General features: G+C 38.3%; 2 protein-coding genes across 6 annotated transcripts; both read left to right on the top strand.

The window, feature by feature from the left end:
- Positions 1 to 1,319: 1,319 nt before the first annotated feature.
- On the top strand, positions 1,320 to 7,086 carry ubap1la (ubiquitin associated protein 1-like a). 3 transcript variants are annotated; one of them, XM_016244047.1, is made up of 7 exons: positions 1,320 to 1,441; positions 2,275 to 2,407; positions 2,514 to 3,058; positions 4,084 to 4,198; positions 4,884 to 5,051; positions 5,223 to 5,324; positions 6,274 to 7,086. In XM_016244047.1, the coding sequence occupies exons 1-7, from the start codon at positions 1,326 to 1,328 to the stop codon at positions 6,406 to 6,408; spliced, it is 1,314 nt and encodes a 437-aa protein (XP_016099533.1). In that variant the 5' UTR covers positions 1,320 to 1,325; the 3' UTR covers positions 6,409 to 7,086. The 3 variants fall into 3 exon arrangements, with proteins under 3 accessions (XP_016099533.1, XP_016099531.1, XP_016099532.1); XM_016244045.1 differs by having other exon boundaries at positions 2,272 to 2,407; XM_016244046.1 differs by lacking the exons at positions 4,084 to 4,198; positions 4,884 to 5,051 and adding an exon at positions 3,859 to 4,026 and having other exon boundaries at positions 2,272 to 2,407; positions 2,514 to 3,173.
- A 706-nt stretch (positions 7,087 to 7,792) lies between these two features.
- LOC107559998 (protein regulator of cytokinesis 1-like) lies at positions 7,793 to 15,184 on the top strand. 3 transcript variants are annotated; one of them, XM_016244041.1, is made up of 15 exons: positions 7,794 to 8,014; positions 8,505 to 8,637; positions 8,716 to 8,838; positions 8,952 to 9,185; positions 10,842 to 11,012; positions 11,156 to 11,305; positions 11,410 to 11,557; positions 12,106 to 12,242; positions 12,338 to 12,433; positions 12,531 to 12,677; positions 12,768 to 12,878; positions 13,536 to 13,634; positions 13,717 to 13,875; positions 13,972 to 13,997; positions 14,690 to 15,184. In XM_016244041.1, the coding sequence occupies exons 1-15, from the start codon at positions 8,004 to 8,006 to the stop codon at positions 14,736 to 14,738; spliced, it is 1,794 nt and encodes a 597-aa protein (XP_016099527.1). In that variant the 5' UTR covers positions 7,794 to 8,003; the 3' UTR covers positions 14,739 to 15,184. The 3 variants fall into 3 exon arrangements, with proteins under 3 accessions (XP_016099528.1, XP_016099527.1, XP_016099526.1); XM_016244040.1 differs by having other exon boundaries at positions 13,969 to 13,997; XM_016244042.1 differs by lacking the exon at positions 13,972 to 13,997 and having other exon boundaries at positions 7,793 to 8,014.
- Positions 15,185 to 16,115: the final 931 nt, after the last annotated feature.

The raw sequence follows: 16,115 nt of genomic DNA, 5'->3' as shown, positions 1-16,115 counted from the left end.
AAGTGTTTCTTAGGCTGGGAATATTTTAATGCATTTTTTGGACATAGTGGTGTATTAGAGGTAAAAAAAAAATGATATAAATACTGTTCGTTTTCTGCCACAAACCGATCGTTTCGTGTCTTAGGACATCAATGTGTCGTCACAAGCCGCAGGGTTTAATTTGGATTTGTCTGTGCATGTTTTTTTTACTCATAGATTTTGTTACTATTGCCATGCATTATACGACTGATAGACTGCAACGGTTGGAGTTAAAAATCATCATTTGTGTTCTACTGATGAAACAAAGTCACCTACATCTTGGATGCCCTGGGGGTAAGCAGATAAACATCACATTTTCATTTTTGGGTGAACTATCCCTTTAATGGCATTAAAGCACATGCCATCAAGACATGGCTTTGTCATGCTTAAGTTTTTAGTTTAGGACCTTTAGAGGGCGCCATAAACCACACAAATCATCCCTGCTTACGCAATATGGCCCAACACTGTTATCTGTGATAGGGCCTGCTGTATGATTTCCTGATGTCTCAGCCTTTTTCAGATTCACAGAGTAAACAGACAACATTTTCATTTTTGGGTGAACTATCCCTTTAATGGCATTAAAGCACATGCCATCAAGACATGGCTTTGTCATGCTTAAGTTTTTAGTTTAGGACCTTTAGAGGGCGCCATAAACCACACAAATCATCCCTGCTTACGCAATATGGCCCAACACTGTGTTATCTGTGATAGGGCCTGCTGTATGATTTCCTGATGTCTCAGCCTTTTTCAGATTCACAGAGTAAACAGACACTACGCCTTCAAACTAATAACAATAGCGGGCATTAAAGCACATGCCATCAAGACATGGCTTTGTCATGCTTAAGTTTTTAGTTTAGGACCTTTAGAGGGCGCCATAAACCACACAAATCATCCCTGCTTACGCAATATGGCCCAACACTGTTATCTGTGATAGGGCCTGCTGTATGATTTCCTGATGTCTCAGCCTTTTTCAGATTCACAGAGTAAACAGACAATACGCCTTCAAACTAATAACAATAGCGCACAGAATTTTCATGTATCTGATAACATATTATTACACAACCAGCATCACGGTTCATTGTCTCTAATGAGTATCTTAGTTCTTAGTAGGAGTTCTTAGTAACCTCTTAGTATCTTCAGCACCTTATTATGATGTGAGAAATGGAAAGGAACACGATAAAGATTATGTGTGTGTTTGTTCCAACTGGATATGGAAGGATTATTGTGCGAGTCAGAGTATAATCCTGATAGTGTGTGTGTGTGTGTGTGTGTGTGTGTAAGCCTTTGTTGATTCACATGGGGACATTATGCTTCTGTTATTATGCACACGTGAAGCTTATTATCACGGTCTGACACTCTGCAACCGAGGAACAATACGCATACACACACATCCTTCAGCTCAGAGACACTACCAAAAATACAGGTAAGAAATTTTCATTTAATGTCCTGTAATCAATAATAATCTATGGATAAACCAATTTACAGTTACAATTGGTTGCATTCCAAATACTAGACTCAGCAAATTATAAATATGATTATATACGTAATGATTGTTCTGTCATTTAAATTAGTTAATTATGTAAAAAAATTTACTACAATAATTAAGCATCGTAATATTATTATATTATTACACAGTCAAATATTGTATATATTCTACATTATGTAAATTGAAGTTGAATTTTGTGTATTAACTTTTTATGTAATTTAAATTAGTTTAGTGATTTAAGTTTTTTTTATTACAAGGAAATAGTAGTAGTAGTATTACGATTTATATTACATTTAAAAAGGTCAAGACCTTTGAGGTGGGATAGCTATATTAATTTACTGTTCAAACAGTTCTAACACCTTATCTTATAGGTTAGTTTTATTTCCATTTTTTTATATTTATGTCAGGTTTATTATTATTATATAATTGTTAGCAATAAGAAATAAATTAAACCTAAATAGTAATATTTTAAAATAACAAAAACTAATAAAAATGACAAAAAAATTTAAAATTAAATTGGAAAACAAAAAAGCTATAAAAAAAAAAGCTAATTCAAATTCTAAATCAAAACTATAATAGTATTATAAATAATACTAGAATAATGCTTGTTTATGCTTAAAACACAGTCATGTGACAACAAAGGGTACCATTTTCATTGAATGTGCATCAGAAATACATATACATGGGTATAAATCAACTACAGAACTGCTCGGATACTGTTTTACAGATTATAGTATTGAGTTACCTAAACTATTTGTGCATGTCAGCAGAATGTGTAGTCTGGATGAGGTTCCATTTAAAGTTGCTCTGAACTTTGTGGAGATACAGTTGGGTCAGAAAGAGCCGGTCACAGCTCCTGAACTTACGATCCCAGACTGTGCTCAAATACTGCGTGATACAAAGGTCAGAATTTAATATATATATACTTATATTCATCATATACATTTTAAATTTTATGTTAAATGTATCTTTATTTATAACAATGTTCATATGATTTCCTGTTTGACAGTATTCATTTACTCTGGAGAAAAAGATCCTGGCTGCATGGGAAGAACAGCAGCGGAAGAACAGGAAAGCCAAAAAAACACCCCAGAGTGTGTGTCCCACCTGCCCGCCATATTGGCTGATGTTCACCAGCCCGCAGCAGAACCGCAGAGTGTGCCTCAGGAGCGCAGAATTATGGGAACTGGGCCCTCGCCCCCGCAGCTTAAGCCTCAGCTCTGCTGACTGGCGTAAGCTCCGCCCACTTCGGACGGTCCAGTTCCTCATTGCTGACACGGACTTCGAGGGTGGCTACGGTGAAGACAACGAGAGCTTGTCTGAGAATGATAATGTTTGTAGCAAAGAAAGACCAAAGAGTTCCGACCCACATTGCCCGTGGATTTCTGCCTGTCACACCCAGCGAGGCTCCACCACTCGCGCCGCCCCTTCTAGCATGTTCCACAAGGCCCGGCCAAGCTCCGCCTCCTCTGTAAAAGACATACGTAGGCCCATCCCCCCTGGCCTCAGCCAGACACCACAGGGCAGCCCTCACGGCTCCAGAGCCCCCCGCAGGAAACCCGCTGTAACGAGAACCAGCGGGCGACGAAACTCACACTCCCTCCTACAGCCGAGACCCTCGTCCGCAGGACCGCTGCCCTCCTCCAGGCCTCAGAAAACATCCTCACATGTAACACACACACTGTAAATCCATAGATCTTCTTCATAGGTCTTAATGAGATAGTTCACCAAAAAAGGAAAATTCTGTCATTAATTACTTACCCTCATGTCGTTCCAAACCTGTCAGACATTTGTTCATCTTCGGAACAAATTAAGATATTTCTGATGAATTCCAAGAGCTCTCTGACCCTCCCATAGACAGCAAGGATCCTTACACGATCAAGGTCCAGAAAGGTAGTAAGGACATCGTTAAAATAGTCCATGTGACATCAGTGGTTTAACCGTAATTTTACGAAGCTACGAGAATACTTTTTGTGTGCAAAGAAAATAAAAAGAATGACTTTATTCAACAATTAATCTCCTCCGTGTCACCCTGGAGTCATTTTGGAGAATATCCCATACGTAAACAATGAATGCAATGTATGATACGTTGTTTAATACCTTTATTGTTGTTTACTACCTATGTCCTTACTACCGTTCTGAGCCTTAATCGTGTCAGGATCCTTGCTGTCTATGGGAGGGTCAGAGAGCTCTCGGAATTCATCAGAAATATCTTAATTTGTGTTCCGAAGATGATCGAAAGTCGTACAGGTTTGGAACAACATGAGGGTGAGAAATTAATGACAGAATTTTCATTTTTGGGTGAACTATCCCTTTAATTTATGATTATTGATGAGCTGATTTTTTTGTTTTAGGGTGTGCGTCCGCGGACATCCGCAGGGCTACAGGACGCTCATGCAGATCTGCTGTGCGCTTTAAGTCAGGAAGAAAGGGATCTTCTTGAAGCTGTTACACAACACGGATACACACTGCACACTGCCATACTAGCACTGCAGAGGACAGGGCCAAAGAGTCCTGATCAGGTAACACTCACAACGTACACCACAGGGCAGCCCTCACGGCTCCAGAGCCCCCCGCAGGAAACCCGCTGTAACGAGAACCAGCGGGCGACGAAACTCACACTCCCTCCTACAGCCGAGACCCTCGTCCGCAGGACCGCTGCCCTCCTCCAGGCCTCAGAAAACATCCTCACATGTAACACACACACTGTAAATCCATAGATCTTCTTCATAGGTCTTAATGAGATAGTTCACCAAAAAAGGAAAATTCTGTCATTAATTACTTACCCTCATGTCGTTCCAAACCTGTCAGACATTTGTTCATCTTCGGAACAAATTAAGATATTTCTGATGAATTCCAAGAGCTCTCTGACCCTCCCATAGACAGCAAGGATCCTTACACGATCAAGGTCCAGAAAGGTAGTAAGGACATCGTTAAAATAGTCCATGTGACATCAGTGGTTTAACCGTAATTTTACGAAGCTACGAGAATACTTTTTGTGTGCAAAGAAAATAAAAAGAATGACTTTATTCAACAATTAATCTCCTCCGTGTCACCCTGGAGTCATTTTGGAGAATATCCCATACGTAAACAATGAATGCAATGTATGATACGTTGTTTAATACCTTTATTGTTGTTTACTACCTATGTCCTTACTACCGTTCTGAGCCTTAATCGTGTCAGGATCCTTGCTGTCTATGGGAGGGTCAGAGAGCTCTCGGAATTCATCAGAAATATCTTAATTTGTGTTCCGAAGATGATCGAAAGTCGTACAGGTTTGGAACAACATGAGGGTGAGAAATTAATGACAGAATTTTCATTTTTGGGTGAACTATCCCTTTAATTTATGATTATTGATGAGCTGATTTTTTTGTTTTAGGGTGTGCGTCCGCGGACATCCGCAGGGCTACAGGACGCTCATGCAGATCTGCTGTGCGCTTTAAGTCAGGAAGAAAGGGATCTTCTTGAAGCTGTTACACAACACGGATACACACTGCACACTGCCATACTAGCACTGCAGAGGACAGGGCCAAAGAGTCCTGATCAGGTAACACTCACAACGTACACACACACACACACACACACACACACACACACACATATATATATATATATATATATATATATATATATATACACTCTTTTTCTCACATATATATATATATATATATATATATATATATAAACATTCTGTTTCTCATTCTTTCTCGATCTCCAGATTTTGAGTTACCTGATGTCATGTGACCGTCTCTGTCGGCTGGGTTTTGAGAAGAATCAGGTGGAAGAAGCTTTGGAGATGTTCCAGAACTGTGAGACCAAGGTGAGACCCTTCAAAACTGCTTTAAGCGCTCCAAACACTCAATCGGCATCCAGTGCAAAAAACACTTCTCAAATCAGTGACTAATTAGCATTCAGTGGACAAAACATCCTTCAAATCAGCCTTTACCACACCAAACACTCAACCAGTCAGCATTCAGCGCACCAAACACCCCTCGAATCAGCATTTAGAACTCCAAACACTTAACTAAGTGGCATCCAGCGCACAGCAACCAGTGACCCTCAGTGGACAAACATACCTTAAATCAGCATTTAGCATGCTAAACACTCAACCAATCGGCATGCAGTCACCCCTCAAATCAGCAACCAATCAGCATCCAGTGCAAAAAACACTTCTCAAATGAGTGACCAACTGGCATTCAGTGGACAAACTGTTCCTCAAATTGTCAGCGCCAATAGCCTTGTGGGCAGCGCGCTGACATCACCATTGTGCTTCGGCCGTCCCAAGTTCGAGTCCCAGCTCATGGACCTTTCCCAATCCCATCATTGCTTCCTGTCTACAATACTGTCCTATCCTAATAAAAGGCAAACATGTCAAAAATAGCTCTAAAAAAACAATCCTCAAATCAGCATTTAGCATGCCAAACATTCAACCAGTGCAAAAATGTTTTCTCAAATTAGCAACCAACTGGCATCCAGCGCAAAAGAAATCTCAAATCAGCAACCAATTGGCATCCAGCGCACAAAACATCCCTCAAATCAGTAACCAATCGGCATCCAGTGTAAAATAAATCCTCATCAAATCGGCAACCAATTGGTTTTCAGTGAACAAAACATCCATCAAATCAGCATTTAGCATGCCAAACACTCAACCAATCGCTATCCAGCGCACAAAACACCTCTGGAATCAACATTTGATTCTCCAAACACTCAACTAGTTGGGATCAAGTGCACAAAATGTAAATGTATGTATGTTTATGTGTTTCGCTCAGGCTTCAGAGTTCCTGTTTCTGCTGGCTCAGTTCTGTGAGATGGGTTTCCAGCAGAGCACCATTAAAGAAGTTCTACTGGTGCATGAGAACCATAAAGAGAGAGCCCTGGAGGAGCTTATGACCCGCAGTGGCTGAGAACACACAAGAATCCACTGCTATGTGAACAAATGAGTTGCCACCTCCATGAGTGAAAAAACCCTCAACTCCATGAATAAATGTATAAATCTTCAGCTATATGAGCATATGAATTAGTCTTCATGTCTATTAATGCATTAATGAATCTCTATCTTCAGCTCCATAAATTAACGTATAAATACTTACAAATCCTTCAGAATGAATGTATCCTTTGCAGCTTTAATACTCCAGACACGTCTCTCAGTTTCTCATGCAGAAAAGGTCCTGCTTGTTGATTGATTTCAGTGTAATTATGTTTATTATATTGATGCCAGGTGATTAGCTGTAGATCTGACTTTTTCATGACAAAGATTAATCACCTATAGATGACAGAACTGTAGATCAGTTATCATGACAGAATAGAAATGTTTAACATATTTTGAAAAGAGCTGGGGACAGTTTGAATGACTTTAATTCAACACTGTTGTGACATTTATTATGCATCAGTTATTTAGTTTCAGGACTATTTCCAAATGTTTGATGTAATAAGAGGTGCAGATTTGCATAACCATCGTCAAACAGTATCACCACTTTTTAAACTCTTTAAAACTTTAGTTACACTCTATCGGTATTCAAGTTTTACTGGCATGTAGCATCAAAAGTCATGTAACAGAACAAAAAAAAAAATAAACCTCTGATCTCTGATTGGTTGCTATTGTTTGTTTTATTTGTTTCTGTCAGTCTGTTTCCCAGATACTGCTTGCTTGTATTTATGTATTTACAAACAACACATTTTTATATATATTAAAATTATTTTCTTCAACCAAAAAGAAACTCATCACATAGGCCTAACGTTGCTAGTGAAAAGTGACAGACAGTTATAAAAAAAAATAAACACCTTTAAAAATATATAATTCTATAGATTAAAAGAGACTTGACAAATAAAAAAAAAGAAAATCAAAAGTCATGTAACAGAACAAAAAAAAAAATAAACCTCTGATCTCTGATTGGTTGCTATTGTTTGTTTTATTTGTTTCTGTCAGTCTGTTTCCCAGATACTGCTTGCTTGTATTTATGTATTTACAAACAACACATTTTTATATATATTAAAATTATTTTCTTCAACCAAAAAGAAACTCATCACATAGGCCTAACGTTGCTAGTGAAAAGTGACAGACAGTTATAAAAAAAAAATAAACACCTTTAAAAATATATAATTCTATAGATTAAAAGAGACTTGACAAATAAAAAAAAATAACAATCAATCAATCAAAATGTAATTACTGGTGCTCTGCTGATTAATGGTTTCGAACGTCATGACTCATTCATAAGCACAGCCAGTTCAACTGGTCAGTCAGCTGGCTTGAATTGTCAGCCAATCAGTGCGCTTGAATAGTTTCTATGATGTCCGACAGCCTATCAGCGAGCAGGATGTGTGGTTGCCTAGCTTGGTCGCGACCAATCAGAGACCAGATGCGTTTCGGTGCGGCTTTTGAATTTTTAGGCAGACGTTTCGAGGCAGCCGTCGCATAGATCGTGAAATAAAGCGTACGATAAAGTTCAGAAGTGTTATATAGCGCTTAAATCTCATCGGAGATCTGCGGCGGAAGGACAGGATGAGGAAGAGGTAAGAGAAAGAGAGGGTTTGAAGGGTATAGTTTGTGTTTATGTGTAGATTAGCATATGTGTTGTTAGCTTCATGTATTTTGTAGTGAAAATAGTGTTTAGGTTGGTCAGTGGTCGATGTTTTCGTAATTTGTTTTAAAAAAAAAATTTTGATAAGCATTAGCACGTACGAATATTTATAAACAGCCATTTTCAACAAGCCATTTTCCAGTTTCATCAATTATAATCAATAATTCTGCTATTAATGGAACATAATGATCTTATTATTCAATAATACAGTCACAACTCAATAATGCTGCTCATTTATTAGTTCTGCTGATATATTTGTAATGGATACATTAATAAGTATAATTGTCAATAATGCTGTTGATTTGGTTATTCATAAGAAAAGGCTTGAAAAACACTAGCTCTTCTCACTGTTTAATTTGCAACTCAGTCTGACAGCAGAACACAAGCATGTATTCATTAAATATGAATGTGTGTCATTTCAGTGAAATCCACGCTGCAGAGTCTGTAGCATGTTTGGACAAGGCCCTTGGCGAGCTGAAGGACATCTGGGAGGAGATCGGGATCCCAGAAGACCAGAGGCTACAGCGAACGGACGCCGTTCACATGCACATCAAAGTCAGTCCAGGTCATCTGCGTTTCTCACTGACTGGAGAACGGAGACACAGATTCACTGTGAAATCTTTGTGATTGCAGAATCTGCTGGATATGATGATCGCAGAGGAGGAAGGGTTGAAGAAGCGCTTGCTGATCAGTATTGAGGCATGCAGAAAAGAGGTGACCAGCCTGTGTAGTGAGCTTCAGGTGCAGGAGTGTCAGGTGAGTCACTCTGATGCGAGACTTTTGGAGAACAGCATGATAACTGTGCTCTCTTACTTCTGGGTGTTTTGTCAAGCCGGCCAATCAGATTGGAGATTTTGTGTGTTTGGCAGGAGGAGGATGGTGTTACGATGCTGCAGCTGGAGAAGGATCTCCGTACGCAGGTCAAGATGATGCTGAAAGAGAAAAGTGCTCGTCAGAGCGAGCTGAAGTCTCTGATTCAGCAGGATCAAGATCTGTGCGACATCCTGTGTGATGACCTCTTCCCCATCCATCCCGAACGTGTGCCGTCACAACAGCAGCTGCAGAACTACAGACAACACATCAACACCCGCAACCAGGAGAGGGTAAAACACACTAACACGCTTACACACTTTCAGAGCTGTCTGTTTTTTTTAGTATGTGAAATAGTATTGACGTATTAAAGGGATAGTTCACCCAAAAATGAAAATTCTGTCATTAAGTACTCGCCCTCATGTCGTTTCAAACCCGTAAGACCTTTGTTCATCTTCGGAACACAAATTAAGATATTTTTGATGGAATCCGAGAGCTCTCTGACCCTCCATAGACAGCAAGGATCCTTAAGCGATCAAGGTCCAGAAACGTAGCAAGGACATCGGTAAAATAATTAATGTGACATCAGGGGTTCAACTGTAATTTTATGAAGCTACGAGAATACATTTTGTGCGCAAAGAAAACAAAAATAACGACTTTGTAATGTTGTTTCCGTTCAGTGGATGCTCTCCAAAATGGCGCCAGGGTGACGCATAAGAGACTAATTGTTAAATAAAGTCGTTATTTTTGTTTTCTTTGCGCACAAAAAGTATTTTCGTAGCTTTGTAAAATTACGGATGAACCCCTGATGTCACATGGATTAATTTACAGATCTCCTTGCTCCGTTTCTGGACCTTGATCGTGTAAGGATCCTTGCTGTCTATGGAGGGTCAGAGAGCTCTCGGAATTCATCAGAAATATCTTAATTTGTGTTCCGAAGATGAACGATGGTCTTACGGGTTTGGAACAACATGAGGGGAGTAATTAATGACAGAATTTTCATTTGTGGGTGAACTATCCCTTTAAGTTGACTATATCGGGAATGCATTTGGTTTAAAATTTTCAAATAATTCAATAATCAAGTTATATTAAAGTCACGGTTTATATATACATTACCGGTCAAAAGTCTGGAATAAATTTGTTTTTTAAAGAAGTCTCTTATGCTTGCTTACCAAGACTGCACTTATTTGATCAAAATTACAGTAAAAACAGTAATATTGTGCATTATTATTACAATTTAAAATAGCTGTTTTCTGTTTTAATTGTCATTACTCCAGTCTTCAGTGTCACATGATCCTTCAGAAATCATTCTATTATGCTGATTTGCTGCTCAAGAAACATTTATTGTGCTGCTCAATATTTTTGTAGAAACCGTGATGCACTACAATTCAAATGTTTGGGTTAAAACAAACAAAAAACAAAGAAAGAAATACTTTTATTCAGAAAGGATGCATCAAATTGATCAAAAGTGACAGACAAAGAACATTTATGATGTTACAAAAGATTTAAAATGAATGCTGATTTTTTGAGCTTTCTATTCATAAGAATTCTGGGGAAAAAATCTGTTTACAGTAAAAACTGTTGATAAGAACTGTTCGTTATAACTGAGCACCCATAATTGAGCAGCAAATCATATTAAAATGATTTCTGAAGGATCGTGTGACACTGAAGACTGGAGTAATGATGCTGAAAATACAGCTTTGCATCACAGGAAATTCAAATAGAAAAGTTATTTTAAATTGTAATAATATTTCACAATATTTCCATCTTTACTGTAGATTTGATCAAATAAATGCAGCCTTTCTGAGAGTGAGACAGTCTGAAATATTTCAGAATTTTGACAGCTGGTATATCCTGCATTCTTAAGTGAATAGTAAGGTAGTTTGCTTCTCTGAATATGAAAGTACATCCAGTTTGGTTACAGGAAGTGTGCTTGTGTGTGTTTACAGGAGCGCCGTCATGCTGAGTTTGTGGGAATGAAGCGTCAGATCACAGTGTTGATGGAGGATCTGGAACAGCATCCTGACACCTCCTTTGAGAAAGATGCTGTGTGTGAAGATGAAGATGCTTTCTGCCTTTCTGTGGAAAACCTCAGTGCACTCAAAGTGTTACTGCACCAGGTACACACACACTTCACACAGTTCTTTTTAGCTGTTCCATTTTATTTTTGGGTGTAACCCAAACACTGTCAGCTAAAATGAGAAACAAATTTTCCAGTAGGTGAAATGTCACTAGTTAATGGTGTGTGTGTGTTGTATTTCAGCTCGAGAGCCGTAAAGCTGAGAGTGGAGCGCTGTGTGGGTCCATCCGTGGTCGTATTGAGGAGCTGTGGGAGATGTTGCAGGTTCCTGAGGAAGAAAGAGAGAGTCTCATGCAAAACACGCGCACTAGCACAAAGAGTAGACTGAACACAGTAAGTACACTCACCTGTCACTAAAGTAGGTCACGTTGTTTCATCTTTCGCTTCTGCTGGAATTATAAACCATCCCTCACGCTGTCTTTCTCACTGTGTCACAGCTGCAGGCAGAGCTTCAGCGATTGGAGGAACTGAAAGAGAAAAACATTGAGCGTGTTATTCACACAATCCGATCAGAGATTGTCAAGTTTTGGGAGAAATGTTACTACAGCCCGGAGCAGAGACAAGCCTTCACTCCCTATCACAGTGGTATGCCAACAGCTAGTTTCTAGGCAAAATCCCAATTTGCATACTTTAGAGTACAAAAATGAACTACCGTGCTAGTTGTGGGAAAGTACAGAAGATTTTACTTTAAAATGTAGTTTTTGAGGGTATTATTAAAAGAATCGTTCACCCAAAAATGAATATTTGCTAAAAATGTACTCACCCTCAGGCCAACCAAGATGTAGATGAGTTTGTTTCTTCATCGGAACATATTTAGAGAACTGTAGCATTACATCACTTGTTCATCAATAGATCCTCAGCAGTGAATGGGTGCCGTCAGAATGACAGTCCAAACAGCTGATAAAAACATCCCAAAATAGTTTTTGATGGAGTCTTGAAGGATTTGTTTATTTGTTTGGACTCTCATTCTGACGGCACCCATTCACTGCAGAGGATCCATTGGTGAGCAAGTGATGTAATGCTGACCTAATCTGGCATGTTGATTAAAGATTTTATGTTAATTGTGATTGAGCAATAGTATTTAGAAATACACAGATTGGTTGATGTTTGATTTAGTTATTTTGTGCTGTTAGATGATCTGGATGAGGAGGTGTTGCGTGAACATGAGCTGGAGTTGGAGCGACTGAAGGAGGATTACGCCAAGCACAGGGAGCTGTACGACGCCGTTTCCACCTGGAGCAGCAACTGGACTCTCTATCAGGAACTGGAGGTGATAATTCAGAGGAGATCAGCTGAAAAGTTTCATAAGAAACATTAAAGATTTTGTGAATTTGAGACTTATTACGGTTGGTCTTCTTTCTCCAGAAAAAAGCCACAGACCCCTCTCGCTTTAACAACAGAGGAGGAAACCTGCTGAAGGAGGAGAAACAGAGAGTCGACCTGCAGAAGAGTTTGCCGAAGGTTTGAGACGCTCTTTAGGCAGACTCTGATGTTTGATCGCCTGGCGATACAAATTAGCTTGTATGCTAATTTGTTTATATTTTGTGTGATTGGCCAGCTGGAGAAGAGTCTGAAGGCTCAGATTGACCAATGGGAAGCGGCGCACTGTAAAGAGTTTCGTGTGAACGGGCAACTGTTCCTGCAATATGTGGAAGACCAGTGGGATCAACACCGCATGGAGAAAGAGAGAGAAAAACAGGAACGGGTATGAGCACATTCTTCTTGAAATGACTACTTCTGACTAATTAATTTTATTTTGACTATTAGTTCCTGATATGAGGTTTGTATTGTGCAGCAAATGAAGAAAATGAAGCAGACGGAGGAAGATCTACTATACGGCACCACCATCAGAACCCCAACCAAGCGGAGACTCGCCGGAACCCCGACACCTGGAAAAACACGCAAGGTACTGACTGCATACGTGTGCTAATTATCAACCAATATTAATTAATCAATGCCCTGATGCCAATATTAATACCAGGGAAGCTAAAACCAGATATAACCGATAAAATATAACAGTATAATTTTATAATGATAGTAAATGTACACAAAAATTGCTTAAATTGAATATTTATACTAATAAAATCATTCTAAATAATTTTTTTATATGTAGTTTCTTTTTTAGTTTTTACAATTTTTTTGTTTTGTTAAAAATGTAAGTAATGCACATTTTGTAATAAATACATATGTCTTTGTGTATATTTTAGTTTACAAAATGTGCATTATACGTATGCATGCACATGTTTTTCAAATGAATTATTTAATGCAATAATATCATTTTATGTATGCATTATAAATGTAAAGATCCATTTTAATATAAGGGCAAATTGGCGAAAATTGCTAATTTAATAATTTATATATATATTTTTAATGTAATGTTTTTTTAAATATGAATTAAAATTCCATTTTAAAATATTAACTACATAATAATGACTACTGAAAGCAGAAAATTATGTATTGTCAATAGATTTAACACAAAACGGGAAACTAAAACTATTGATCAAACTCTCAATCAGATGTGCTGATATTTATTATTTTTAAAAAAAACTGTATTCTTTTTAAGCTGATCTCCACCTCTAGCATGTGTAACTCCACCCCCAACACGACGCTCCGTTCCATATGCTCCTCCCCTTCTATGAGACCGCCCCTTTCCTCCAGCAAGGTGAGTTATGCTTTAAGCACTACATATTTTACATGAATTTGTAGTATAATCAATAAAACTGGGAACTGTGTTTCTCTGCTAGTTGGGTGCGCGGACACCTGGCCGTGGCCGAACCCCTCGTGGGCTGGAGAGGAATAAGGAGAATATCTCCCATCTTAGCGGAGCTTTGCGCACAATGGCCGCCAGCCCTCAAAGATACTACTCCATCACATCCGTGGCCTCCTCCTACTCTGAATTTGCGGTAAGTTCATTATCCTGCAGTTAGCCGTCTAGACACACAGGCAGCAGATGAAATCAAGTGACCTCCGTGTGCTTATTCTGCCTTCTGTTATAGAAGGACTCTGAATCCACTGCAGCGTCCAGGTCTGTATATCTAACAACATTCACTGTCCATCACACTAACACACACTCTTCTCGTCTAACCCGACTAACGGAGGAGGGTCTGTGTTTGTGTGTGTGCGCTTTCAGCTTCTAACAGTGAAATGAGAACAAACGAACACCACGACTAAAATACAATCTGCTGTTTTTAAAGACCCTATGAAATCAAAATTGGAGAAAAGTGGTGAAATGGCGAAGAAAACATCAACCTTGTAGTTTTAAAGGGACAGTTCACCTAAAATGTAATTAATTTCACCCAAATTAAAAATTGTCATTTACTCACTCCCTTAAGTTGTTCCAAACCTGTTTAAATTTCTTGAAATGTCTTTGTGTTGAACACACACACACAAAAAGATATTATGAAGAATGTTAGTAACTAAACAGTTGCTCGTAGCCATTGACTTCAGTATTTTTTTTTCCTGTACTATGGAAGTCAATGGCTAACCCGCAACTGTGTAGTAGTTATCAACATTCTTCAAAATATCTTTTGTTTTCAACAGAAGAAAGAAACTTGTACAGGTTTGAAACAACTTGAGGGTGGGTAAACGATGGCCGAATTTAAATTTTTGGGTGAACTATCCCTTTAAGACAGCTAAAAGATGCATAAACCTGAAGGATTGTGGACTGTCTAATGGAAATATGGCTTCATATTCATATATTTGTGTTTTTGCCTACAGCGGGAGCTCTCAAATTCTTCTAAATCCAACGTCAAGGCTGGAGTTCTGAACTCTACCATCACACACTGAACTCCGTAGCTCAAAGATGGACTGATGGGCATCATTGAAGACAAAAAAAGCTTTTATTGAGATACTGAATGTAAATCATTTTGATTTTGTTGAAGAATTGTAAATAATTTACCTCTGCTTTTTAGTATATTTCTCATGACTTTATTTCCCTTTATTTAATTTTCCTTTTATGTCTTTGAGCTTGGCTTCACAAGTTTTTATGAAAACTCCATTAACACTGATCTTAGGCCTCCGAGATGGATTTTATCTTTTATACTCTAAAATCACGATGCCATTTTTGCCTTTATTTTCTGTAATTGCACAACACTAAGTTTACCTGGCATCACTCCTCTGGAAAAATAGCTGCTACTGTGGTGGTTGGCATCCTGTAAATAAATGTTTGTTTTCATGGGGACATTTTGGATTGGAGAAGTGATTTATTTATTAGGCTGGATGAGAATAAATACTGGATTTATTTATATTAGTAAATGGTATTATTCAAAACGTATACCTGAACAATAAACTTAAGTAGCTGTTGAACTTACGATACATAGCAAAAAAATAAAAATGGCAGGTTGTATCCCTTGTACCTCACCAATCAAGGACAACTTATGAAACGCTGTGCAAAAACAGTGTTATGGTGCAAACTGGTATTTGTTAGCATATTATTTTAACTTATTGTAATCACAAATACACTACTTTATAGCGCAAATAGTTTTACGGTCTACTGCACCTTGTTGAAAAAAAGATTATGTAGGTGTTGTTATTTATGTTTAAAAAAAACATACTGGTAAAAAATGTATAGTAGCTTTGGATAAATGCATAAATTATTATATTATTATTAAATTATGGCCACTTGGGGGCGTGAGATATTCCGGTACTATGGTACTACCATATATTTTTCGTAGTACCATGGTGTTCTTTGAAGTAAGCCATCTATCTATCTATCAGATTAAATAAATCAGAGGCCCAACTACACAAATTAGAACATTTTTGCAAACAAAATACCAGTATCATATAAAATGATGGTGGAGTGCTAAAACAGAAGTGTTCTCAGGACTCATTTGTTTATTTACATACATGCAAGCTGTATTTTATCCATTTAATTGAAGTATTTGTAATGTTTTCGATATTTTTGTATTGTGACGCATTTGCTGTCTTGGTTTGTTTGCTGATCAAATATAATAGGCTGTTTAATTTCATGGTCCGCTGTGACAACTTACCCCATATAGTGCCACTGTTGGGGCATGTTGTCACAAAAGCACAAAGCTTTATTGAACGTGAATGTATCTGGAAATGGAAATGTTCGATAGCATGCTGCAGCCAAGACGTCAGTGTGCCTAAATCAACCCAGAGAAATATTCAGTGTGACAACTAG

Source organism: Sinocyclocheilus grahami, unplaced genomic scaffold, assembly GCF_001515645.1.
Source record: "Sinocyclocheilus grahami isolate Dianchi unplaced genomic scaffold, SAMN03320097.WGS_v1.1 scaffold707.1, whole genome shotgun sequence".
Classification (NCBI taxonomy): Eukaryota; Metazoa; Chordata; class Actinopteri; order Cypriniformes; family Cyprinidae; genus Sinocyclocheilus; species Sinocyclocheilus grahami.
This window is presented reverse-complemented; position numbering and strand designations above follow the sequence as displayed.

Excerpts from the sequence above, each read along its gene's own strand:
- LOC107559998 (XM_016244040.1), top strand. Across the intron at positions 9,186-10,841 it reads ACACCCGCAACCAGGAGAGG|GAGCGCCGTCATGCTGAGTT; the intron begins GTAAAACACACT and ends GTGTGTTTACAG. Across the intron at positions 12,879-13,535 it reads CACCTGGAAAAACACGCAAG|CTGATCTCCACCTCTAGCAT; the intron begins GTACTGACTGCA and ends ATTCTTTTTAAG.
- ubap1la (XM_016244045.1), top strand. The coding sequence starts at position 1,326 with ATGCTTCTGTTATTATGCACACGTGAAGCTTATTATCACGGTCTGACA. Across the intron at positions 4,199-4,883 it reads CTCAGAAAACATCCTCACAT|GGTGTGCGTCCGCGGACATC; the intron begins GTAACACACACA and ends TTTTTGTTTTAG. Across the intron at positions 5,325-6,273 it reads TCCAGAACTGTGAGACCAAG|GCTTCAGAGTTCCTGTTTCT; the intron begins GTGAGACCCTTC and ends TGTTTCGCTCAG.